General features: G+C 40.3%; 1 protein-coding gene across 1 annotated transcript; it reads left to right on the top strand.

Moving 5' to 3' along the window:
- Positions 1-11,175: 11,175 nt before the first annotated feature.
- On the top strand, positions 11,176-27,008 carry GTF2A1L (general transcription factor IIA subunit 1 like; the record flags this gene model as incomplete). The annotated part of the gene is made up of 9 exons (XM_081341521.1): positions 11,176-11,211; positions 13,625-13,726; positions 16,399-16,516; positions 17,739-17,806; positions 20,367-20,463; positions 22,365-22,921; positions 23,282-23,569; positions 25,475-25,564; positions 26,901-27,008. The coding sequence occupies exons 1-9, from the start codon at positions 11,191-11,193 to the stop codon at positions 27,006-27,008; spliced, it is 1,449 nt and encodes a 482-aa protein (XP_081197647.1). The 5' UTR covers positions 11,176-11,190.
- Between the last annotated feature and the right edge of the window lie 860 nt (positions 27,009-27,868).

A 27,868-nucleotide genomic window follows, 5' to 3' on the forward strand; every position in this document is an offset into this window, starting at 1 on the left:
ATTTCTCCAGTTTTCAATCACAGTACAGGTAGCCCTCGACTTACGACCACAATTAAAAACAAAATTTCTGTTGTTAAGTGAGACATTTGTTAAGTGAGTTTTGCTTCATTTTATGACTTTTCTTGCCTCAGTTGTTAAATGAATTACTGCAGTTGGTAAGTTTGTAATTCGGTTGTTCAGTGATTCTAGCTTTCCCGTTGGCTTTGCTTGTCAGAAGGTCAGAAAAGGTGATCACATGATCCTGGGACACTGCAACCATCATAAATATGAATCAGCTGCCAAGTGTCTGAATTTTGATTATACGGTCATGGAGATGCTGCAAAGGTTGTGACTGTGAAAAATGATAAGTCATTTTTTTCAGTGCCATTGTAACTTTGAATGGTCATTAAATGAACTGTTGTAAGTTGAGGACTACCTGTACTTGCAGGATTTACATAGATCAAACAAATGTAGGTGGTATGTGGACCTATCCATTTTTTTGCAATCCTCAAATTCCCAGATTGTACTGAGAAATTTGGCTGTGTATGATATTTATTCTGCTGTTGTTATGGAAATACTTATTTCTGTCAAATAAGGGGCTGCTCTCCAAATCCACATATAAATACCAAGCTGAAAATGTTGGACGTACTCTTTCAGCTGATGCCACCCCATCACCAGCAGATGCTCCTCTGATCAATGGAACAAACAAAATAGCCTTAGGAATATTCCCAGTGAGAGTCAGATTCAAGTTCACTTCAGTCACAGAAATCTACTGGAAATATACAAGAGAGGTGGTTTATTATCTTTGCTTATAATGCTACCCAACTCAAACAATGTGATCGTAGGTGAGACACACAACAAAAATGGCTAATAAAAAATAGCCATAAACTTTACAAAAACAACCCAATATATAAAATGTAAAATGGTAAACATTAAAAACAACTAAGGGGACTCCACTCAATTGGACCCAAACATTTGGGAGAAAATGCTTGATCTTAATAGGTTTTCTAATGGCAAGCAGAGTTTGGGTCCATCATATATCGGGAGATCATTCCAGAGAACAGGGCCAACCACCAAGCAAGCATAATTTCTAGTTTCCACGAGGCAGCAAAGTTTAAAAGAGGGAATCTGGAGCATGCTCTTCCTCTAAGAGTGTCTGGGACAGTTCTTGTAGGAGGAGGTCCACCATGTAGGGCTGATAATCAGCACTTTGAATCATACCCAGAATTGGGAGCCAGTGCAGCTCAGATAGGATAGTGTCACATGGGGATAAGACGCTGAATCCATAATTACCCAACTGCTTCATTCTGGATCCACTAATGCTTCTAGATGGTCTTCATGCAGCCTCATGTACAAAGTGTTACAATTGTTTGATTGGGAGACAACTAAGGCAGGAGTGACCAGAAGCAAAGCCTCTTGGTTCAGGAAAGCCCCACCTGGCCACAGCTACCACCTTCTCTTATTTTGGAGTAATTACTGTTTCTATGGGGATATTCTTGAATAATATTCAGAAACCTCCACTGAATAGATATACTGTAAGTACGAGAAAATAAAGCTTGATGAACTGGTTAGGACATCAACCTAGAAACCAAGAGGCCATGAGTTCTAGTTCCTCCTTAGTCACAAAGCGAGCTAGATGACCTTGGGCCAGTCACTCCCTCTCAACCCTAGGAAGAATGCAATGGCAAACCACTTCCAAAAGATCTTGCCAAAAAACCTGCATGGATTAGTCTGGACAGTTGCCAAGAGTCAATGCTGGCTTACAGGGACCAACAAAATGAAACAATAGCAATAGCATTTAGACTTATATACCACTATAGTTATAGGGGGTACCTTGCTCAATAGTAGTAACTGTGAGAGGGATCTCGGAGTCCTAGTGGACAATCACTTAAATATGAGCCAGCAGTGTGCTGTAGCTGCCAAAAAAGCCAACACAGTGCTAGGCTGCATTAACAGAGGAATAGAATCAAGATCACGTGAAGTATTAATGCCACTTTACAATGTCTTGATAAGGCCACACTTGAAATACTGCATCCAGTTTTGGTCACCACAATCTAAAAAAGATGTTGAGACTCTAGGTAAGAAAGAGTACAGAGAAGAGCAACAAAGATGATTAGGGGACTGGAGACTAAAACATATAAGGAACGGCTGCTGGAATTGGGTATGTCTAGTTTAATGAAGAGAAGGATGAGGGGGGGAGAACATGATAGCAGTGTTCCAATATCTCAGGGGCTGCCACAAAGAGGAGGGACTCAAGCTATTCTCCAAAGCGCCCAAAGGCAGGACAAGAAGCAATGGATGGAAACTACTCAAGGAGGGAAGCAACCTAGAACTAAGGAGAAATTTCCTGACAGTTAGAACAATTACCCAGTGGAACAACCTGTCTCCAGAAGTGGTGAATGCTCCAACACTGGAAGTTTTTACTAAGAGACTGGACAGCCATTTGTCTGAAATGGTATAGTGTTTCCTGCCTGAGCAGGGGGTTGGACTAGATGACCTCCAAGGTCCCTTCCAACTTATTATTATTATTATTATTATTATTATTATTATTATTATTATTATTATTATTATTATTATTATTATTATTATTATTATTATTATTATTATTATTATTACTTCATAGTGCTTTACAGCCCTCTCTAAGCAGTTTACAGAGACAGCACATTGCCCCCAACAATCTGAGTCCTCATTTTACTGACCTTGGAAGGATGGAAGGCTGAGACAACCTTGAGCCAGTGAGGATTGAACTGCTGGCAGTCAGCAAAATTAGCCTGCAATACTGCATTCTAACCATTGCACTACTATGGCTCATAACAATACAAACCAAAGCATGACGATTATTTCAGTAGCCACAAGTTAATAACACTTAATAGTTACAAGTGTGTTTCCAATCTGCTATTTAAGCCTTGACATCAAAGTACAGTTTGGCAACAGTAAAAATTGTGATGTTGATTTCTGTAGATCAGATGTAGCATGTGTGGGATTTCAAGTCCCAGAATTCCCCAGGGAGGGACTTTAATTCAGAGTTCTTCTGAGAGTTAAAATCCACATATCTTAAAGTTGCCTAGTTTGAAAAACATTGTTGCAGATTGCAAAGGAGTTACTGTATGAGTGATATGCAATCTTTTGTGGGTTTGAAGCAACATTTAAACGTTTTTGGAAGAATAGGACCACATCTGGAGGGACAACAGGTAGAGATCATGTCATATTTTCCCTTGATTTAAGAGCTGAGATATTCTTTTGGGGCTGTGCAAATTACTCTCGTTGAATTGTTTTGAATTTGCAATGTAAGACATGGCTTTCTTTAATAAGCAGCTGCTTCATTTTATTTTATAGCAGTACTTCTTTAAAACAGAAGATGGCATTAGCTATCTATCAGAATTACATTTTTAATGGATCACAGCTCTCAAAAACAGTAATATTTATCTTTTTAAAAATAAAATCTGACATTAAATATAAATCATCTTTAGCTATCAAGCACAGCGTAAACAAGAAATAATTAAAAATGAATAGCCCTGGATATGACCAATGGATAAAGCTTCTCACTCTGAATCCCATTCTTACTTTCAACCTTTTAACTTCAACCTCATACAGTAGTTAAGGAATAATTCAATCTTGCATATAATTAAATGTTAACCAAACTAATAAGAAACAACTTGCTCTCTTGCTTGTACTGTCTCTCAGTGCTGCGTCTACTCAAAATAAACACCCTTAAGTTTAATAAAGTTTATTCCCAAGTAAATAATAACAGACTGCAGACTAAATATTTGAGCTGTTGACCTAAAACCATTTTGAATAGAGGTAGCGCTCTGTTTCACTTTCTGAAGCTTGGCTTACTTGATACAATGTGGAATTTGCATAATACCCTGAATCATAAACTAGGAACAATGGTTGGACCTACATGAAACCTAGGTTGAAAATGGCTATTTTGTGGTTCAGAATGTTGTGCAAATATACACCTATTTGTTGGTCCCTAAAGATTGAACGGTGGTAAGGTAACAGCATTCCATGCGCCTTTGGCGTCTAGTCATGCCGGCCACATGACCACGGAGACGTCCTCGGACAAGCCCTGGCTCTTCGGCTTTGAAACGGAGATGAGCACCGGCCCCTAGAGTCGGAAACGACTAGCACGCATGTGCGGGAGAACCTTTACCTTTACCTTTAAAGATTGAACAAAGTATTAACAATTTGTATGTTTGTTGCAAAAAGACCGCTAGAATTTGGAACTTGAAACTTAAAAAGATTCATCCCTATGGTAGGAGAAATCTTTGCACTATATCCTTACTTCAGAGCTCTGGTCTCAACAATGAGATACCAACTTTCTTTTTACCATTTTTTTTCCAGTGCAAAGTCTACCATTGCATTATTTAACCAGGTACATGAATTGACTCAGTATCTGTATTTGCATAGTAAATTAAGCCATGTATTGGATTGGATTGGATTGGATTTGCATAGGCTACCTCACTCCTTTGAACTACAATTACAAAATCTACTACCAAAAGCAAACCTACCCAGATTAGTATCTTGTACAAATAAGTTAGTTATCTTATAACTTACGTGGCTCCATGTATTGAATGAATCTCTCTCTTTCATATTTCACAGATGCAAGCCTGGCAAACAACTTTCATGCTATGATTAAACAAGGTTGCCCCCAAAGTATTATTTGGAAACTTGAACTCTAGGTTCTTCTAACATGGTAGTTTCCGATCTATTATTTAATCAAGTACCTGGTTAAATACTAGAGTTTGGGCCCTGCTGATTGGAAAGTTGGTTTTGTCAATTAAAAAAGAGGAAGAATCTATAAAATGCCACTGAAGGCATATTTGTTCAATATATTTGCACAATTTTGTTGTTTGTTGTTGACTTAGAGATTATGCTTGAAATGGATGCTTTTCATGCAGCATGAAAAAAAAGGAAGACAGGAATATTCTCCTGAGGACCTGGGCCAGGGGTAGGCAACCCTGGCTCTTTTATGACTCATGGACTTCAACTCCCAGAATTCCTGAGCCAGCTGGACCTAGGCATTACACTTAACAGTGTTCATAATAGAATCTGGCCAATCTTTTAAATCAGGGGTCTTCAAACTTGGCCCTTTTATGACTTGTGGACTTCAACTCCCAGAATTCCTCAGGCAGAGTGCCTGGCTGAGGAATTCTGGGAGTTGAAGTCCACAGGTCATAAAAGGGCCAAGTCTGAAGACCTCTGTTTTAAATAGTATGTTTTCCACCAAATCCTTGCTACCAGGTTTACACTAAATGATATAGGTAAAGGTAAAGGTTCCCCCGCACATGCGTGCTAGTTGTTTCCAACTCTAGGGGCCGGTGCTCATCTCTGTTTCAAAGCTGAAGAGCCAGCACTTGTCCGAGGATGTCTCCGTGGTCATGTGGCTGGCATGACTAGACGCCAAAGGCACACGGAACACTGTTACCTTACCACCGTAGTGGTCCCTATTTTTCTACTTGCATTTTTATGTGCTTTCGAACTGCTAGGTTGGCAGAAGCTGGAACGAGTAACAGGTGCTCACTCTGTTACGCGGCACTTGGGATTTGACCCGCCAAATTGCCAACCTTCTGATCGACAAGCTCAGTGTCCTAACCCACTGAGCCACCACATCCCTAATTTAATTGTTTAATTGTGGCTTAGAATATTATTTGAAACCATCCATTGTGCTTTGTAAATGTTGTGAATTTATGGTGAGTTGTGTGAAACCAGCCACCATAATTAATTTAATAAATCACAATTAAACAAAACCACAACTTAGTCCAATGTATACTCAGCTTTGAATAATAACAGCAATAAAAATAATAAGAATAAAAAAAATCTTTGTTGTCATTTTTTTACTGTGGGCACAATGGCGCACATCAAAACTGAAATTTAGTTGCCCGCTCTCAAAGTGAGACACATACATGACATACCTCCAAAACATACTACATGCAACATATGCATAGACCCACACCCCTACATATACATAACAATAAAATATTAAATACTGTCCAACTTGAATATATAACAGAAGGAGGAAGCCTGAGAGTTCACAAGGTTAATGCTGTATGGAATGAAACTATGGGACTAAAAGGTTTCATTTAGCATTTGAATAAGTATTGATGTGATATTTGTATTGCTTGTAGTCACTCTATAAGAGCTAAAGTGCGACAGACTTAATAGTTCATTGTTGTTAGCATATGGTTGTTTATGATTGTTTTTACTTTTATACCTTGTATTTAGCTCTGGGAAGTCGGGGACGGGGAGGGGGGAAGGGGAGGGGGGTAGGGTTGGGTAGGGTTGGGAAGGGGGTGAGTGGGGAGGGGTTGTTAAAGATAAAATGTATTGAAAAACTTTTCAATAAAAAAAACTATGGTTGAATCTGGATGTTCTGCTACGGAGACCATGAAGCCTCCTCCCAGAAGGTAACAAGGAAAACAGGTTGTGAAGAGGATGAGTAGTGTCCAAGATAATCTTATGGACCCTGTTCAAACAATGCTTCTGTGCTATGTCCTGGATGGGAGGGAGGGAACTGTCAATAATCATTTTGGCCATCCTCACCACTCTCTGCATCACCTTCCTGTCTGAAGCAGTGATGCTTCCAAACCAGACTGTGATGCTGTATGACAGGATGCTCTCAATTGTCCCCATATAGAAAGTGGTCAGAACAGGGGAAGAAACATAAGCTTTTCTCATGCAATAGCACTTAGACTTATATACATACCGCTTTATAATGCTTTACAGCCCTCTCTAAGTGGTTTACAGAGTCAGCACATTGCCCCCAATAATCTGGATCCTCATTTAACCAACCTCAGAAGGATAGGAGGCTGAGTCAACCTTAAGCTGGTCAGGATCGAACTCCTGGCAGTGAGCAAAGTCAACCTGCAATACTGCATTCTAGCCACAGTGCAACCATGGTTATGGCTATTGATGTAAAGTACACACTTTATCAGAATTAACCAGCAATATCAACCAATTTGGTTCTGGACAGTATCATTTAGAAAATGTGGTTGCAATGCAGAACTGCTTCACAGGAAGACTGGCCTTCCACTGTCCCACTGGTTCAGTTTGTTGCACTGTTCTTATTACTGTTACCTCAGGGCAGCTATGTATTTACATGATTTTTTAAAAAAAATAAACGCTTATTTTTAAGATTTGCTTACCTGAAACCAACAACTAAACTGAGGCTTGTGCTTTGCTCACAAAACATACACCATTCTCTTCAGTTGGCAGATGGCAGTATTGCACCTCCCATTATGAGGAAGTAGCAGATGTGGCAGGAAATACCTATGCCAAATAAGGGAACTGTCTTAAAAAAAGAAATGACACTTGATTGCTTCTTGTTAATGAGCCCTGACAATGCAGGAGTTTTGTGCAAGCATATTTCACTTCTTAACAGGAGAACAGGAGTTCTGCTGCAATGGACTCTGATAAAGGCTGATAAATCGAACACCTGTTCCTCACCTAGTCCAACAGGATGATTTTGAGAAGCCCACAAGCAGTCAGGGTCTATATGAAGGATGCTATATTTGAATTTTGAGTGATCTTATGTTGCCCCAAGGCCTCAAAAAGAGAGAGCTCGTGCAGATTTAAGGAAACCTAAAACATTGCATAATTTTACAAAATGTGTGTGGGGACTTATAAAGAATTCCACAAAGAATCCACTGTTAAAACAGCTTAGCAGTTCACAGGGTATTGACTGATTCTTAGGGGAAAAACAGAAAGCTGATGTTCTGTCCTGACTCTTGAGTACAAAATGCTTCCAGAGTGGATAACAAGACATTAAAAACAAGACTGAATAATAACAGATGGGTAAAGCTAAGTTAATCAATACCAAATAAATAAGAGAGAACTAAACACAGTAGCTTAGAAGGTCTAAAAAATTACAGAAGTTAAAAAAGAAAAGAGATTTAGATAACATGGAAGAATAAAGCCAGCAAACAAAAAGACCACAGGTCAATTGCAGGAAACCTATTATTAAAGCAGCTGAAGCTGCTCTTGCAATCTGTTTGATAGATGTATTTCACATGATATTTGTTATTGGCTAGGAATCAAGGTTGCTGAAGCACAACATATCTGGAGGATGATGTGTTAAGTTGCTGCACAAGCTGTTTCAAGGCAACTCTCAGATGAGCGTTGCATCCAAATTCTTGTAATCATCATTTACTTTGACAAAATTAGATTAGTTATTACATTTATATTGTGTCTTTCCTCTGGGCATCTTGTAGTGCTTTCTCCAAGTTTATCACCATGCCAATAGAGTCCTGTGAAGCTAATCTTGGGGTGAGAGATAGTGACTGGCCCAATGTTACCAAATGAGCTTTAATGGCTGAGGACAGATTTGAATCCGGATCTCCTCAATTTTTATCCAATACTTTAACTATTATCCATGTTGAGGCTATAGGATTCATCATACTATATTCATCAAAATGCTATCAGTAAAAATGGAATGCCTAGCTTCCCCTAATTTCCTCCTCCATAAGAACTCTATTATTTCAATTCTTGTAACCTCCACTGGCTGACCTTGGGCTAGTCACTGACTCTCAGCCCTACCCAGTGGCTGAAAACCTTGCTAAGTAAACTGTAAGGTTGGTTTGGTCTATTCAGAGTGATTTTGTTTTTATTTTTTCAAATTATGGTGTTATTTCTGTTGCATTCATACCCACAATCCTTATTAAAACATTTTTGATTAGTTTGTTGAATCAAATATTCATAGTGACTTATAGTTAGAACATGTACAAGCACACACAAGAGAATCCCTGTCTTTAGGGTTTAGACTAAGAAGAAAGGGGGAAAAAAGGCAGAGAACATACATTCTGGTAGAAGTTCTGTACACAGTACATAAGCCTTATAAACTCTAGAGTGCACCAGAAGAGGAGGCCAAAGGATCTGGTCTTTCAGAAGAGCAGGTGGTTTTGATCTGCTTCAATCCCATATCTCCCTCTGGTAGCAGCGAGATGACAACCCAGATTTGACTTTGGATCACTTCACCTGGGCTGTGATGAAACAAGGCTCCTGTTCCTGCTTTGAAAATGTCTGCAGGTCAGTCAAAAACTTGCACCAGGAAACAGTGTGTAACTGGAATTTATTATCATGAGAAGTGTTAAAGTATTCTAGCATACTTTAAAACAGGAACTGATATATTCACAGAAAAAATGTATGATCCATTAAAGTACCTCAGTGATGCTCTTCAGGACATCACCCATGCCATTTACTTACAAAAAATATAACTGAAGTGTTGCATCTCGCACAGCAGCCACAGTGCACTGAAAGCTACTTTTAATGCATGGCATATCCAGGCAGGACATGGAACAATTCCTAGCAATCTTTCCTTGTTGTCATTAGCCATAGTACAAATGTCTGGGCAAACTCCCCCCCCATTTTTTAATAGCATTGCAATCTAAGAGAGAATCTTTGATTACTGTGGCTTTAGTGTTTTCCCCCTCATTTCAACACAGCTTTTGCTGTGGATAAAGTTTGGTACACTTCATTGACCATTCTATGCAGCATGTGACTCCCTATGGCAGAGGTCTTCAAACTTGGCCCTGGGAGTTGAAGTCCACAAGTCATAAAAGGGCCATGTTTGAAGACCCCTGCCCTATGGGGTGACTGGGTCAGTGCCTATTGGCCACTTTAAGCCTGCAGGCACACCTCTTTCCCTCTGGGCCCCTAAGCTTTCAGGTATGGGCTGACTCCCTATATTGCCAGAGCTCCAAGCCAATTGATTTGGAAGTTTGGTTTTGAAAGAGGAACCAACCCAGGTACCAGGCAGCCTCCCCCATTATCAGTCAGGTGAAAGAGGGAGATCCACCTCTCTGCATTTCCCCAAATCTCTAATCCCAGGGATTGGGAGGGGAGCAGACGAAGGGGGAAGAGCCTTCCTTAACTACTAGGTATCCTAAGTGCAGGAAGAATGAGTTGTGGTATGGCTAAATCACAGCAGAATTTTAGCCCTTTGAATGTCCCCTCCTTGGGTACTGCAATTGGAGAGTGATATTCCCTCCAGCTGATGTTGAGAACGGTGAAAGGCAGTAAGCTCACCTTCCCTTTTTTCCTTTATGTGTCTGGCATATTGGAAATGAACCCTAGCCCTAAGTCAGGGATAAGGCTGCTCAGATCAGAAATGGGGACAACAATATTAGTGCCGTTTTAGTTCCTGCTATCTCAGGAGGAAATTGTTAACACTCCAGAAGAGTTACAAAATTTTCAAAATTTACAGAAATTTTCTCCCCAAATTTCTGCTAATTTATGGCTTTCAGGAAGGGGCAACAGGTGAGGTTTCCAACCTTTGTAGTAAGGAATGCTGGGAATTGTAGTTCAGCAAAATTGCACTTGTGGGGGGTTGACAACTCCAAAACAATTAGGTTTGGACTAGCGTGCTAAGGTTGCCAAAATCCCGATGCACTGGATGGCAGTAAAGAGGGATAGATAATGTCAGCTTTTCTCTGACCACATTTAATTCAGATTCACAACCTCCCAGGAAAACCACAACCATGTGGCTTGCTCTTGTCTGGCTGTGTTGACATGACACATTGAACCATGAATGCTCTCTATTAGCTGGGTTCCCACAACAAACTAATCTATATAGTGGTTGGCCAGGTGAAGCTTTCCCAATGGAGACAAAGGTGCACCTGTGTAGTTCTTTGGCCATTCGTTTTAAAAACAGTACTGCTCTCCAAATTGATCTAATGCCTAGAAGCAACATGTCATACTCTGTCGAGAGCTATGGCTCTTTAATATCTAGGGCAGGATTCTGAAAAAAAATATCCCGGGCAACAACCCATCTTGGAGAGTCGTCGCTCGGGTCAATGCACTCGGAGTATGTTCAAAGATAACGCAGCCACTCATTTTAATTCGCATAAAGGAAGGAGATAATTTGATACTGCCGACCTGTTCTAGAGCTTTTCCCTCATCGTCGTCCCCTCCCTCCCCCCCCCCGTAATGTACTTAGTGTTTGTTGTTATTTCATTGGATTCTCACATCAGGGATCCTCCCTTCGGGCTCTTGCCGAATCCCGCTCTATTTTTCCCGCAAAGTTCTTCGCTATTCGCGAAACAGCCGGACTTCGGCCAGTCGTGGCTGTTCGGCAGTTGCCTGGGCAACCGCCGGGGGGCGCGCGAGGACGAACGTTGGGAGTCCCGGCGGCGGCTTAAGCGGTCCATGGAGCCGCCGGTGGAGGCCGGAGGCGCCGCGAGAGAAAGAGAAAGGGAGAGGAGGGAGCGAGAAGCAATGGCTTACGGCAACCCTGTGGTGAGGGTGAAAGAAGTGTGTGTGTGTGTGCGGGGGGGGGGAATTGGGCGAATGAAAAAAAAAAGATTGAAAGCCAGCCCAGGTTAAGCCCACCCTCTCGCCTAGGGTAGGAGGGAGATACTCAGTGCAGAGGAAGGCTGTGTGACTTCTCCTGGCTGTTGAATACTTTGTAAACCCATTTTCTGGATGTACATAATACATGGACTGATTGCACTGGGTTTGTAGGCTAATCTGTCCCAACTAAGATTAATACTAAACTTAGCATACTAGCAAATATATCTGCTGACCTTTACCTGGCTTCAGTAGGTGAGTGGGGTAAAAAACCCACCTTGCTGAAGAGGAAGGACCAGTCTATGAACAGGTTAAGTAAAGCAGGATGATGAGACAGCCCAGCTGGTTTTAGATGGCTGTGAAAGGGGATAGATAGGCTATAAGCAACAGTTTTCAGACTTGGGCAGTTGGCCTTTAGATTCCTATTCACATGGTAAGATAAGGTGACTGTAAGTAGTAGTGGCTGCCTGTGAAGTTCCCTTGAGTAGGATAAAAAGCTGGATTACTGTAGATTTGATTCACAAGGGCTCCTACTCCACGTAATGATGCTGCAGGTGGCCTGCATCTCCTAACACTCAGAAGAAAATCAGTCCCACCTATCACTTGGAAGTAGTTCGGGAATAAATGTAGGTTGAGTTTGAAACAATATCCCTGGAAAATTATAACAGGGTAATCCTCTTTGAATAGGTCTGAAGGGTAGCCATCTACTTCATTTGCTAGGTAGGACTGCCAAGAATTCTTTAGTTGACAAGAAATGTGTCTGAAAGTCAAACAAGAGGAATAGTATTTAAATTACATTAAATACTTTGAGCATTATAGAATTCCACACCACATTATTTCACTAATTATAACAAAGTATGTTGAATCATAATGATTTACCTTTGAACACCTCACAATTTAGTGCTGAATTCAAATTTGAAATTTTCAGCTGGTGCTTCTGACCTTCAGAGTATCACTGTTCCAAAATAAAATGAAACATCTATCTGAAATGTTTTGTTTTTTGATTCAGTAAATCTAGAGTTCAGACGTATACCTGCTGTTCACAAAAATGCTCATTGTTTCTTTAAAAGGTCATCTGCTTCAAATTACTTGTTTGAGGCTGTGTGTATATAATTTAGTGCCTGCCTTGTATTTCTGTTCACCCAAATAATAAATGATAAAAAAACCAGAAGAAATCTAGTTGGGAAGCTTTGGTTAACAGAAGGACTGCTTTATGGGTGAGTACTTAAAAGAATTAAACTAAGCCCATGCTTAAATTAATTTGGTATCTTTCACAATGACTCTGATCTAATTTGAATACAGTTTGGATCTGAATGCAAAACAGAATCAGTCCAGATTTGCACTGCATTTTCTTCCTGCTGTTTGCTCTCTCAGTGAGGGCTGCTGAACAACAGGGAGCTTCAAGAATTACTGGTAAGAGTTCCTGGCTAGCACCTCACGTGCTGGTTTTGATAAAGTGATCAGCATCTTTAAAAGAAAGGTGATTGTTGCTCATCCTAATTTTGGATAATGCAGTTACTTAAACTTAAAAAAAACATTTTAAAAAAGGAAAAATAAAGGATTTTCTTTTTACTTAAAATTTTAATGAGGGCATGGCCTTTGTTGACATGATGAACAACATATTGTACAATAAGGTCAGGTAGAATATTTAAAACTTCAGTCTGTGCATGATTCAGCTTGCTTCCTCTTTTTCTGAAGTGAGTTGCTCTAGCAATCCAGCATTTGCACTGGCATCTTTTGAGGACGATTACATGACTGTTAACTGTTCTTTCTTCTCTTGTTATGTACCATCACAACTGGGGACACAGGTAGGAAGTCTGGGACCTGGATTTTAATAGTCTTTGACGGAACTTTTCTTTAGGACTAGGCATCATTGTGTTGCATGTATGTAGTCATAATTTTGGGGATAATTATGCAGGCTACAGGAAAGGGGTAACAAATACTAAGCCAAAAAAGAATTAAAGGCCTGAGATTAAAAAAAGAAGCATACTAAAACAATTTATATATAGCACCATTCACTTTCAGTAAGTTTTTATCCTTGCAAATCCTCTTTGCTTCTTTTCTCTAGACTTATTTACATCCCCTTAATTTTATTTTTTGTTTTTGAAAGTCAGTCTTCAATCTCTGTGTACATTCTATATATAAACCAAATCACCCAATGTGCATCTTTTGTGCTGGTTATTGAATTTTTGTATTCAATCTCCAGTCAGCACCCATTCTTGACTCATTTATTCTTAACAAAAGACAAAATTATGAGATTCTCTGTTTCTGTACCCAATAATACACCTTTAGATGTATTATCTGAATGGAATATAGAACTCCAAAGCAGCTCATCTCTCTCTGCAATTTATGTGTTGTGCAGCCTAAATTCTACAAATCGGTCATTGATGATGTGGTTGAAGGAGTCCGAGATGTTTTTGTGGAAGAAGGTGTAGATGAACAAATTCTGAAGGAGCTCAAGCGGGTTTGTTGATAACTCCATTTCTCCAACCTATCTTATATTTTTATCATTTCTGCTTGGTAATAAATAGATCAAATGCCTGTTTTTGGTAGATGTGCCCAATTTTTCAATTACCACTGGTTTTGTCCGTATTGAACAATTGAAAATGTTGCTGTCTGTTATGGGATTTTGAGATGAGTCATATTTTTTCTAATAATGGATTGATTAAAACATTTCTCCAACAATATACATTTGGGATTATAAGCTTTGCAACCATCAAATAGATTCTGGGCTGAATTAATACTTTTTTTTGCTATTTCTCATTTGCTATGTAAGTTCTTCTTTTAGCTGAAGTTACTTGGAGAAAGTAGTTGCATTGGTTGGTGCCCATATTTCTTTGAAAAGTATAGGATTGTTGCCAACAAAGTTTAATTTCCTGCAGATACCAGAGAGAAACCAAAGGAGAATAAACATTTTGTAGTTGTTCCTCACAATTATTGGCAAATATATCAGTCGAGGTTGTGAGGGTTTGGATGGGGAGAAACCATCTCTGACTCAATCTGATCAAGACAGAATGACTGTGGGTGTTTGACTTGCCCAGATCTTGGGTATTCCATTTCTGATCTTGGATGGGATAGCACTTCTCTTTCAGGCTTGGGATGCAGTCTGAAGGTCTTCCTGGGCTCGCAGCTCCTGCTTAAAGAACAGGTGTCAGCTGTGGCCAGGAAGGCCTTTACACAACTTCATCTGGTGCACCAATTGCACCTTTCCTAAATTGGGTGCCCTTCATCATTCATACCCTAGTGGTGTGACTACTCCAGTATGCTGCTCTTGAAGGCCATTCAGAAGCTTCCACTGATCCAGAATGTGGTGTCATGAATAGTAATAGTCATGCCTTGGTATGCTCACATAGAGGTAATCTTCACTTAGTGACTGCCCTGTTTAACAAACTTTCAAAGTTACTACAGTGTAAAAAAAAACCTTTGTGACCAATTCTCTTCAGGAAAGGCCTCTGCAGCCAAGAACGGAGCTCCGGTTTGATGCACGTGTCATTCCCCCGGCCTCTGTTTCGTCGGCAGAGACCTTTTCATGAAGGCCTCTGCCGGTGAAATGGAGGTCGGGGGGCAACACACGCATCAACCTGGACCTCTATTTTCAGCTGCAGAGGCCTTTCCTGAAGGCCTCTGCTGGCAAAATGGGGGCTGGGGAGTGACATGTACATCAACTTGGAGCTCTGTTCTTTCCTGAAGGCCTCTGCCTATGAAATGGAGGCCGGGTCGATGCGAACAAGTGGCAGCAAGCAGCTGCAGAAGAGGTGGGCTGCCAGTGGCCATGTGGACTCCAGCTGGATGGGACTGTTGGTCTGCCACTGTGAGGCAAGATAGCGGGGGGGAAAGGACATCCCCGAAAATAAGACCTAATGCATCTTTTGGAGGAAAAAAAAATACAAGACCAGATGTTATTTTTGAGGAAACCCGGTATAGCCATTTTGCATGAAATAGAAAAAAATAAACTTATGATTTATGGATTTGTTGATTAGAAAAAAAGATATTAAAAAAGAGGGTTTTTTGTAACCATAGACTAAGAGGTAATTTTGTACAGTATTTATACTTGTAATTGCTGTAAAAAAATCAGAAGCTACTTTCTATTTTTTTTTATCCTCTTTTCATACCTTTTGTTTTTTCATTGTTTTCTATATATTGGTTATTGTTAATGTTTATCTCATTTTTAACATTCTCTATTCAAATTACCGTATATACTTGAATATAAGCCGACTCGAGTATAAGCCGAGACCCCCAATTTCACCCCCAAAAACTGGAAAAAGTTATTGACTCGAGTATAAGCCGATCCGCCGTTCTGCAAGCCTCCGCCGCCGGCGGAGGCTGGATCCGCGCTCTGCAAGCCTCTGCCGCCAGCAGAGGCTCGATCCGCCATTTTGCAAGCCTGAATACACAGGAATACCCTGTGTGGCCGCGGCTCTCGGGGAAGCCCTGGCTGTCCGCTTCCTCGCTCCACGCTGCCATTCGGGGCCCGCGCGTTCCCCAGGCAAATCGCGGCGCCCAGCAGGCGAGGAAACACGCCCGCTCCAGTCGCCCCCCCTTCCCTCAGGAGACGCGAAGCAAGTGACCGCCCGGAGCTTACCGAGGACTTGCGCGCGGCCGAGGCTTCGGTGCTTCCAGGATCGCGCGCACCTCTCCCAAGCCGCCGCCGTCCGGAGACCTGCCGAAGTTTGGGGAGGTTTGGGGAGGTGCGCGCGCACCTCCCCAAACCTCCCCAAATGTCGGCAGGTCTCCGGACCTCCGCGCCCTGCCTGCCTGCTTCTTTCCACTGCGGAAAGAAGCAGGCAGGCAGGGCGCGGAGGTCCGGAGACCTGCCGACGTTTGGGGAGGTTTGGGGAGGCGCGCACCTCCCCAAACCTCCCCAAACTTCGGCAGGTCTCCGGACGGCAGTGGCTTGGGAGAGGTGCGCGCGATCCCGGAAGCACCAAAGCCTCGGCCGCGCACAAGTCCTCGGTAAGTTTTTTTGTTGACTGGAGTATAAGCCGAAGTGGAATTTTTCAGCCCAAAAAGTGGGCTGAAAAATTTGGCTTATACTCAAGTATATACGGTATATGAAAAAAGAAGAAAATTCACCACACTTAATGTGGATGAGCTTTTTTCATTTTTGTCTCTCTGTTTTAAATTTTTCTCTTGCAGCGCTGGGAAATGAAAGTGATGCAGTCTAAAGCAACTGAAGGTTTCTTCCACCATAGTCATGTTTTGCCCCAGTTTACCCTGCATCTTCCATCCAGCTTCCAAGCCCTGCAGACTACAGGTTGATGACTGATTTCTTTCAGCAAAGATTGTCTTAAGAATCATTGCTCAGTATAAAAGCATGGACTTCAATTCAGCTTCTGCACCTTCTGCTGTGGGATGAGCCGGAAGCGATAGAGAATAATTTGTCTTTTTCAGAGATACCTAACACAAAGTTCAACACCATTCGGTGTCTTTTAAGGGGAAATTATGGAATCAAACTCACCTTATTTCCAACAACATGATGGAGATTTTTTTTTTTGGCCAGAGCTTCCTTTACCTTTAAGAAAATGTTTGAGCTTGGAGGGCTGCAGGGAATGTCCCCTTCCTGATTGGGGTAGGGGCTGAACGTTTGGCCTTTCTATGTTTAGAGTCTTAAGGGTTATTTTATTTAAAAAGTGCATTGAGATAAGTAGAACATATTATTTAGAAAGTTATTTCTTTTAAAGAAAAATTAAAAATGAAAAGCAAATTTGCCACTGAATTTTAGTGCAATGATTTTGGCAAAGGTGGTGCTGGAGGCCACATTTGGCCTGCAGAATATGACCAGATGATCTATTGTTTATTGCACAGAAATGTTCTTGTAGATGTAAAAATATAGCCAGAACCTAATGGCAAAATAATTCAGTGAAAGTGTTTCCTTTTTCAACTCTAGTGTGACTCAGAATGGCTGTATTTGCACATCAGATTAACCCTGAATTTTGAAGACTTCCTTGCTTGCTACTTGTTTACTCCTCCTGACTCCTCCTGCCTGTGGAGTAGACTAAACAAATCATAAACACTACCATGATATGGGAAACCAAGGAACTGGCTTGTTCTCCTCCTAAGTTTTATAACAAAGCATAGTTACAATGAGTGGCCTCATTCTAATGTTGGTCAAGTGTCACAAATAAATGAATCTTTTCTGGGATTATTCTCATTTAACAATTAATACAAATTCTAATGTTAGTCTTTCTTGTTTATAATGTATGTACCAAGGGTATGTAAAATGTGAATTTCATACATTTCAGAGCAGCTTTTTTATATGGGCAACCTCAACCTGTGTGGTTCAGGTTTCAGAATTATCAGTAGTGGGCATTCATTTAAGATGAGCAGCAATTTAAATTTCGTTAATAGATAAATGTTGCTGGGGAATGATAAGGCTACAAATTCACATCAGAAGTACCCAAAGTAGAAAAGGCAATTCAAAAGAAATTCAATTGTTGAATGATGTTTAATCTTTTATTTAAATAATATTTCTTTAGGTGTTACTGCAGGCAGAGGAATGCGTCAGTTCACCAACTCTACAACACCAGCAGTAGCAGCTGAACTAGTATGTAACTTTGATATTTCCATATAATTTTAACATTTCAAAAACAAAGGTGAAAATGTAAATTCAGCCATGAATGGAGAGACAAGTATCTGTGCTCTGGGCTGGAAAAATACCTTCTGCCAAAAGTGGACCGAGTCCCAGGTAAGACGTATGGGGTGCCCCAGGGTACTGGAAGCTGCTCTTGGAGACCTGATGCAGGCCACACAAGAGTTGTGGGGGTACTGCAGACACATGTCTTCACTCCATTTTCAGCCCCAAAGTGGAGAGCCTTGTCCTCAGCACCCCCGAAATTCTATGTGGTCTCTGTAGGGCCTTCCAGGACCTCCCCCTCTACCTTGAGACATCCTGGTCTCCTTACCTGGGAGGTTGTCCACTTAAGCATCTATAAGATCACTCAACAACCACTGGGAGTGCTGGGATTGCAGTTGTTGAGCAAAATGGTCACATGACATCTTGCTTAACCACTGCTTTGCTCAACAACAATGTTTGGTCTCAGTTGTAGCCATAAATTGAGACTACCTGCATAGCTTTAATATATTCCATATTCTTGAATGATTGACATAGTCAAAGGCCTAGTTAAAATCAATCAAACAAAGTTAAAGCTCATTTTGGTATTTTCTTGCTCTGTTATTAATTGGTAATTATATGATTTTGTTTTCCTCTGCCATTCATTTCACATTCATTTGGTATTTCTTTTTATGTATGACTTTGTTTTTCATCATAAAAAATTAAGTGAAATGTTGCTTGCATAAGGATAATTGGTAATTATGCAGTATCTTGCATTTCTGATGGGTAAAGTTATACACTGATCACCAACATGTAGATCAAAATTTCTTGCTCTACTGTATATTTGTTGGCATAAAACTTTGCATTTTAACAGTTTGTATTTTAACACACTCCTGTAGAGGGTTAGCAGAATTATTTTTCTGTGAAAAATGAAACTGTATGAAAATATGGGTGGATTACAAATGAGACTCCCCATAAAACATCTTGAGTGTGGTGAAGCATTTGAACAACACACACACACACACACACACACACAGAGAGAGAGAGAGAGAGAGAGAGAGAGGAGAGAGAGAGAGAGAAGAACTAGGTCACTGTCGAGAGAGAGCGACCATCACCGCCTCATGTGCATGACTGCCGATCATGACTGAATACCATTGTGTTATGTGAGAGACCCCCTTGGGCTGGCAGCCATCTGAAGAGGAGGTTAGGAGGGCCGGGACCTAAGCGGTCCCTTCAGGGGTGGTGCTACACTATATACCTATTTTCATTAATCTAAATACTATATGGGTTTATATAAGTGCACACACATGCAAACAGGACTGTATTGCAAAAAACATTCAAGGCAACTTCCAATAATTAAATATTTAAGTCTTCTATCTCCTTCACTGGAAGTCTTTGGGTAAAGGTTATAAAGCTACTTCTTAGATCTGCTTCTAGCTTTGGGTTTTTTAGACTATAATTGGATGGTGCCTCCAATTCCATAATTCAGTAAAACAGTCTACCTAGATTAATTCAAGAAGAGACTGGACAGCCATTTGTCCAGAATAGAATAGGATCCACTGCATGAGCAGGGGGCTGGACCAGAAGGCCAACCCTTTTATTCTATGTTCTATGTTTCTAATATTCTTTGTTGGGGGAATAGAATCAATTCAATTTCCCTAAATTTCACTTTATAATCCTCAGTTTCCAGTCAGCTCCTCTAAAAGATTGAAACATGTCCAAGTAACTGTGCTCAAGGCAAAAAAATCCTCCTTAATGGAGATAGAATTCAAAATCTGACTTTTCTTAAATGACAGGGTACTTTTGGAGATCTGTAAAGAAAAAGAAAAAAAAATGTGTTTTTTCACAGAGACATAGCCAGAATGTAGACATGCAGAATTAAATATTGTTTGGCATTTCATATTAGAGGAACCTCCTCTTGCATGTTGAAACTCCTGGGCGGTTCTAGTTCTTACAGTGACAAGAAAAAGAACTTCAAAATAAGTAGGAAGTCTATACAAAACCAAAGAAGAACTGAACATGATTTCCTGCCACATGAGATAAAGTTTTGATGCCCTATTTTGTATTACTTTGGAAAATAAAGGTAAAGGTTCCCCCGCACATGCGTGCTAGTCGTTTCCGACACTAGGGGCCGGTGCTCATCTCCGTTTCAAAGCCGAAGAGCCAGCGCTTGTCCAAGGACGTCTCCATGGTCATGTGGCCGGCATGACTAGACGCCAAAGGCGCACAGAACGCTGTTACCTTCCCACTGGAGTGGTCCCTATTTTTCTACTTGCATTTTTACATGCTTTCGAACTGCTAGGTTGGCAGAAGCTGGGACAAGTAACAGGCGCTCACTCTGTTACGCAGCACTCGGGATTTGACCCGCCAAACTGCCGACCATCTGATCGACAAGCTCAGTGTCCTAACCCACTGAGCCACCGCGTCCCTCTTGGAAAATAAAGTTGCATAATTTATGTTAATAAAACAGATCATGAGCTGCTCTGACCTAGGATACTACAACTTTGGACCTAGTAATTGAGTGATTTTTCCTGATAAGCTTTCTTTTATTTAGGACTCTTCCCAGTCTAGTGGGGCCATCCTTTCTCTGGCTTCTGGCCTTACCTATCCTATCCAAATGCCTCCTGGTGTGACTCTTCAGACAGCATCTGGTAAGAGTTAATGGTGTAGCCTTCATCAGTGTTTCTCTGCCTCAGGATTTTTAAGACGGATGGAATTGCTTGCTGGGGCAATTCTGAGACTTCTGTGAAGTCCACCCATCTTAAAGTTCCTGAGGTTGAGAAACACTGGGCTGAGCATAATTTATATAATAATAATAATAATAATAATAATAATAATAATAATAATAATAATAATAATAATAATAATAATAATAATAATAATAATAATAATAATAATAATAATAATAATAATATAAACTTACCAAGAAAGAAAGGAAAAACTGCTGCGTGGAGAACTATTTGTATAGGGGAGAAATAATAATAATGATTTAATAGACTAATGCTGGTGCTGATACTTTAATTAAAGAAGCTTGCATGCTGGAAAGAAACACTGTCTTAGCCAGTGTGAGTTTCCTTCAGCTTTAAGTTCAAAAGCACAACATGAGGCAATAGATAAAGGGGGGAGTGCATCCTGGCTTAGCAGAAAGGTAGCATGGGTACTTTAAAGAGCATTTAAGGCAATGGAAAATCATATAGGAGAGCTTTCCCTAACGTCCCTTCTGGATATTGTAAAATACTTCTCCAGTGCTAAGTTGGAGTGCTAGCTGTCCAGCCACCCACCCTTGAGACAGCAAGGCTGGCATGAAATTTTCTCTCCCTATTCTACTGCCTCTTTCCCCTTCTTTGACTTCCCTCCAAGATAATGGGCAACAAAGCCTAAAATATTTTATTGTGGCAGTGTAAGAATAAGGGAGATACTAATACTTTAATTAATATCAAGAGAACTGAACATGAATTAAACCCTTTTCACATATTGCCTGAGGATGGGATGAAGGCAGTGTCATATTTGTGCTGTAACGTGCAAGTGGAGAAAGGTTCTTAAGAGTTCATGGTCATGCAGATTCTGAATTGCAGCTCATCTGTAGGGCGCCAACTGAGGAAGACTAATGTAAGAAACGAGGAAGGGACTATTTGTTGACGAGGGAATGTATAATCTTTCACTTAACCAAAAATAGAGGGAGCATTCTTCTCTTTCTCCTTCCTCTTCAGCCAAACTAGGAAGTACTGTTTGTGGGCATGTAATTTGTGTAATATAATGTAATTTGTGTCAGCCTGAATCAGTCCACTGCAGGATGAAAGCTGCTTCATTGATTTAGGGCTGACTGAACAAGTGACTGGGCCAAAATTATCCAGTTGGCTACTATGTTGGCATGCACTCTTTCTCTCTGAATAAGAAATGCAATGATAACAGCCTTCAAATGCAAAGAGACTGGTCTGTGTACATTAGTGTTGCAATGGGAAAATAATCAGTGGGACGGGGAGTGCAGAAGGGGCAATATGCATTTTTAGGAGTCTGATCTTTGTTCCATATTTGCCTTTAAAACATAAAAAATTCGGAGGAGTGAGGGCAAACTATTAGTTTGGAGGAGCACTTTTCTCCATCTCCCTGGAACCATCCCTGCTTGTATATCCTCTTCTGCTTCTTTACAGAGTTGAATTAACTGTTGATCGATAGTGGTTGGAGGGAGGTAAGAGTTTGAGTGGCATATTTGTTCAGTCGTTCTCACTTGCAGGATGGGTGGCCATATGCAGCAAATGGAATAAAACGAATACATACTAGACATTCTGGTTGGCTGCCAGAGAATTTCATTAGGCCAGGTGATTTCATTAGGGCTGTGAAGCATTTCAGGTTCCATTCTGGAAAGGTGCTGGACTGCACCCTTTCTGAAGGAGCCCTGGCACATTGTCTTGGAAAAAGACCTGCTATTTTAAAAAGTTGCAAGCAACTGGTATGTTTGCTACCCTGCATGCTTTGAGCAGCCTTTATGGACTAAATGTGAAAATGCTGCATAGTCCTAATATCCACAATATCTGCTTTTTTCTTCTTGTAGGGCACTTGTATAAAGTAAACATGCCTGTGGTTGTCACTCAAACTACTGGTGCCATCCAGACTCCACTTCAACAAATATTCCAGCAAGCTGGGAAGCAATCCTTAGTGCCTCAGCCGGCCCCAGTCAATATTACACAGGCGAACACGTCTTCTCTTCAAGAAACCAGCAAGGGTAGCTTGCTGACCTCAAAGCCTGCTCTGCCCCAGCATCTAAAGATGGGGGATAAAGACTTGCTTGGGGCTACTGCTGCCACACTAAAAGCCACCAGAAGTCAGGGGGAAGTTGCAATAGGGACCCTGGTAAGCCTGAAACCCTCAAGTTCTTTACAAACTCCCCAGATAGCTGTTACAACTCTTCCTGTTGCAAAGTCATCTGGAGTAGACAACCCCAGGTCCAGAGAAGCAAGAGGAGTCATTTCTTCTGGTGGGGGACAATTGTCTGTGAATCTTGAGCAGCCTCCGGACTCTGATGATATAATTGAGCTGATAATTATGGGCAATGACTTGGATGACACTGCCCTTCTTTCTGATGAAACCAGCCTCTCTCTTGTTGAAGAGGTAAATCTGCTGCTTTTTAAATTTTTTTAAATATTTTTAATATTGCTGCTTGAAGAAAGCTTATAGATATAATTTTAAAAATGTATTTATACACAGTTTGAATAGAAATGTAGAATAAGCTTCATCACAGAGTTGCTTTGCAGAGTGAGATGGACGGCACATATATTTACTAAATGAATAAAAATAAAGTCATGCATCCCATTTAAAAGCAATAGCAAAACACCTATTGATTTTACTAAAGTTGAACAGTCTTGATAGTTTTAATGTGTTGTGGGGCAGGAAGTATTGTACAATTTTAAAAAGATGAATCTCTTAACTGTGTGCTTTCCCATATCCTTTCAAATATTCCCTTCCTTTTAGTTAGATACCAGTGTGCAAATGGAATCAGACCTGCTGACCCAGAAAAATATTTCAAATGATCTTGAAGAAATCATTCAACTAGACGGGACAAGTGATCTTTCACCCAAAGCAGAAATAGAAAGTCCAAGAGATGGAGAAGATGAGGAGCTTGTTGGTATAATCGATGCTGAAGATTTAAAAGTCCTGGATGAGGAAGAAGAGGAGGAAGGTGAAAATAGCACTTCAGACAATCAGTCTCTCAACAGTGCTAGTGATGCTGATGAATCCTCAGTTGATATTGTTGAGGAGGTAAAGCTTCTGAATGTTTACAATGATTTGCTTTCACTTTTGCAGCATAGTCTTATCTTGCATAAAGAAAACGGAATTAGAGTGGACCTTTACAGCTGTCCAGCTCCTCCACTGAAGAATTACTAAATCCTTACCTCAGCTATAAAGGCCTCTAATGAAGGTGTTCTTTTCCATTAATGAATAGGGCATCATTCTGAATAATAATCATTCTTATAATCTGAACCTGTTAGTTAAACAAGAATGGGCAACCTGGAGCCCACCAGATATTTTTGACTAAAATTTCCATGGTCCTTTGCCATTGACCATATTGGTTGGGTCTAATGGTTGTTGAACTTTCTCGGCAGCAATAGAGCACTAGTTTACCCTATTATTTGAGTGAAGCCATTTGAACATGGCTATCAGATCATATCTGTAGATTAAATGCATATACTTTCTTCAAGCTTCCCTCCAGGGACTTGAGGAAAACACAGATCTCCCCATTCAAATCTGTGCTCACAATTGGATACACTTGTAGTGCAGGTACTGTACAGGTAGTCCTTGACTTACAACAGTTACAACAGCACCGAAACAAGTGATTTATGACCATTTTTCATACTTACAACCATTGGGGTATCCCCATAGTGAAGTGATTAAAATGGAGATGCTTGGCAACTGACTCATATTTATGACGGTTGCAGTGTCCTGGGGTCATGTTTTCACCTTTTGAGACCTTCTGACAAGCATAGTCAATGGAGAAGCCAGATTCACTGAACAACCGTGTTACTAACTTAACAACTGCTGTGATTCGCATAACAACTATGGCAAGAAAGATTGTAAAATGGGGCAAAACTAAGTGAGACATTAATTTTGGGCAACATAAATTTTGGGCTCAATTCTGGTTGTAAGTTGAGGACTACCTGTATTACAATGATGGGAAATGTACATGTGTTGTTTATACATCATTTAACTTGAGGTGATTTGCAGTATTCATTTCTGGGCAAGACACTAACTCATGATGCTTCTAAGCAGGCTTCAATTGAATAAGTGAGTCTATTGCATGCTCTTATTTTAGTTAGATTTGCAACTTCCTGGAAATAACTTGTTTCTTGTTGCTTCTGGTAATTGTGTGTGCACAACTGTGTCCCTGCAAATCCCAAAGCTGCTCCCTATCCTGAATAATTTTGCATTTTCTTTTTTAAAATATTGAGTATTGGTGCTGAAAAATATTTAATTAAAAATGTGCAAAAACCTGTTTAATAAAAATAAAGTGTGCAGAATTTACCTCCCAGAAGGCAAAAAGGGGAGTGGAGAAGTAATTGAGACAGGACACACATCTTTTGGGGGATAAAAGTGAGGAAAAGTAAATTGAATTATTAGCAGAAAAAGTAATCTGAAGTCATTTATTGCTAAACCCTCCAGAATGTTCTTTTTTATAGAAAGAAAGCAGACAGCAGCAGCTCTTTTGGGGAAGCATATTTGTCTGGGAGCTCTATTTAATATCTGTAAAGTTGAAACAATAGATACCTTAATAGCATTCAGTAATGTGCCATCAGGAAGGTGGAAGTTGCAACATAGCTGCTATAGGTATAGTACTGACACACTTTCCTGAATTTTTACTTGAAAAGGCACAACTGAGCACCCGAGGAAGCAGTGTGCTCTGTTTGGCCCAAGGTAATTTTGTAGAGGCTGGCAACCATCTGTGATGCTCTCTGAGTTGTACCTTGCTTTGCAGACCCTGCATCAGGTACAGAAGTGGACAAAAGAACTCTATGAATTTGTTTGGTCCTTGTTGTAGAGGCAGGAACCCTATATAATAGCTCTGCAATATATTGTAACGAGGGATAGGTACAGCCTATTTTAATAAAATAGCTAAATGCTAGTCAAAACTTTTTAGGTTAAACTTCTGGGGTGTTTGTTTCTTTGCAGGATCCTTTAAATTCTGGTGATGATGTTAGTGAACAAGAAACACCTGATGTTTTTGACACTGATAATATAATTGTATGTCAATATGACAAGGTATGTCTAAGTATTTCCTTAACATCAAGTATGTCATGAATACTTCTCCCATGAGACTGGAAATTTGAGAAGATACAGATATTTTAACATAGTTCCATAGTGCCAGATTGGGGCAGGCCCCTAATACATTTATATTTTTAGGCATGTATTAATAGAAGAACTGACACAGAAATAACCAAATAGCATGCTTGTTTTGATTCCCCTTTAATATGAACCCCCTCTTATATTTATATAATTGAATAGCATACTAATTAGTCCCCATGCCCATGAGCTAGTGAAAGATTACAGCAAAAAAATGAGACAACAAGCCTATGGTGAATGATGCCCTCTTCAATCGTATGTTGTCTTTTTATGGAGTTGTGCAGCTAAACTCTCATATGCTTGCTGAGGTTTCAGAAATCCATGCAAAGAGAATTAAAGATGAGCAGAACCATGTGGTTAAACGTTGATGTTCTTTAAAAGAATTGGACCTTTTGATTCATTAAGAAAGCTAATCATTTTGAGTGTGAATTTTTCCCATAATGTTACATAACTGGTGACCATGGCATGTGGCTTTAGACACATTGCATTTTTAATAATACAGGGGTGGGGAGATAGTGAAAGAATTAGATACATGGAAAACAGATCTTGGCATAACGGAGGTGAACAGGTGTTTGAACAGGTGTTGGTGCTTCATTTCTCTCTCTTCAGAGTTGGCAAGGCTTATTTCCAAAAGCTTGCTCAGGACAATTTCGATTAAATGAGAGTGGGAAAGAGTAAATCATAAAGGCCCAAGTGATGTTCAAACAAATCTATACATACCACTGAGCTAAACAGATCTAACACTTTTCTCAGTTGTCTGGGAGATCATGAGAACAGTAGCTTGATGACTGTGAGAATGACATAAAGCATCTTTAATGTGATTTCTCAGCACTTTTTCAAGGTCCTGTCATGAAAATCATGCAAGTGCTGTCCCATATATTAGGAGAGAGACCAGCAAATTCAGGGGAACTGTAAGACTTGCCACCCAATGAAATTTTTTTAGCATCATCAGGGATCTTGCTATCATTTGGGAGAGGGACACAAGTGGAGAACGTATTAATAGGAATCATGACTGGAATTCTAACAGGAGGTTTCTTTCTTGCAGTGTTTTTCCTGCTTCTAAATTATTGTAAGGTTTTCATTGTTGACTTGCCCCCCATGGTTTTGGTTCTAATATTAGATTGGAACGTCAAGTAACTTTCTTTTTCCTTGCTTATAAAAGAAAGCATCTTTTCTTTTAGTGAACTTTCTAATCACAAGGATGCAATGTTTTTGAAGCCATGACTGAGGGATCCGACCTTTTATGTTGCATTAGGTTCAGCGAAGTAAGAACAGATGGAAATTCTACTTGAAAGATGGTGTGATGTGCTTTGGGGGAAAGGACTACATTTTCTCCAAAGCCATTGGAGATGCAGAGTGGTGAAACTTACAGAAATATCTGCAGCATTTTTAAAATCAATTTTGTGAAATTCTGTAAGGAAATATTGAAATATTTTTTGTGTTCTGGAAATAATTCACATGAGCAAAGTATGTGACTATAAAAATACAGTGTTGACAATTACTGTGTGTTGATCAATCTCGAGTTAATTTGTATGAATCAGTAAATATATCTGCTTGCTCCTTTCCTAGGTTGGTGCCCTCCAGATAGTCTCTCTCTCTCTCTCTCTCTCTCTCTCTCTCTCTCTCTCTCTCTCTCTCTCTCTCTCTCTCTCTCTCTCTCTCTCTCTCTCTCTCACACACACACACACACACACCTTTTATTCCTTCCTACAAATGCACATAAGTCACTCAGGTTGGTTACAGCAATTGAAATCAATATAAAAAACTGAAAACATTTTGAAGAAAAAAATGGAAAACATATCCAGTAAATCCATAGTGGACAAAGACAAGACATAGCAACTTCTGAAGTTGACATGATCTCTAGAGAGATGGCACATAAAAACACAAGAATACCCCTCTTGCCAAGGCCAGTCTGAGGCAAGTATTTTGTTTCTTGCAGTGGCTCACCAGAGACTTTTGGAGTGCTGTAAAAGGAGATGGACCTGCAATAGTGTGCTGTTAACTATTTAACTCTTAGCTCTTGCAGTTCCATTGCTGCCAAGCTGACGATAGTGCGCTAGGTGTCTGGGCTCAGCATTGAATTCAACCGGCTTGCAAAATTCCCGAAAATGTTACAGTCAGCTCTCACAAGCTGGTATGAGCCAGCTTCACTACACCACTGTAGACGTGTCTCTTTTGTACCAATTAGTTTTGGAACTCTTGAGTCCAACAAGGCTGATCCTG

This window comes from Vipera berus, assembly GCF_964194415.1.
Source record: "Vipera berus genome assembly, chromosome: 1".
NCBI lineage: Eukaryota > Metazoa > Chordata > Lepidosauria > Squamata > Viperidae > Vipera > Vipera berus.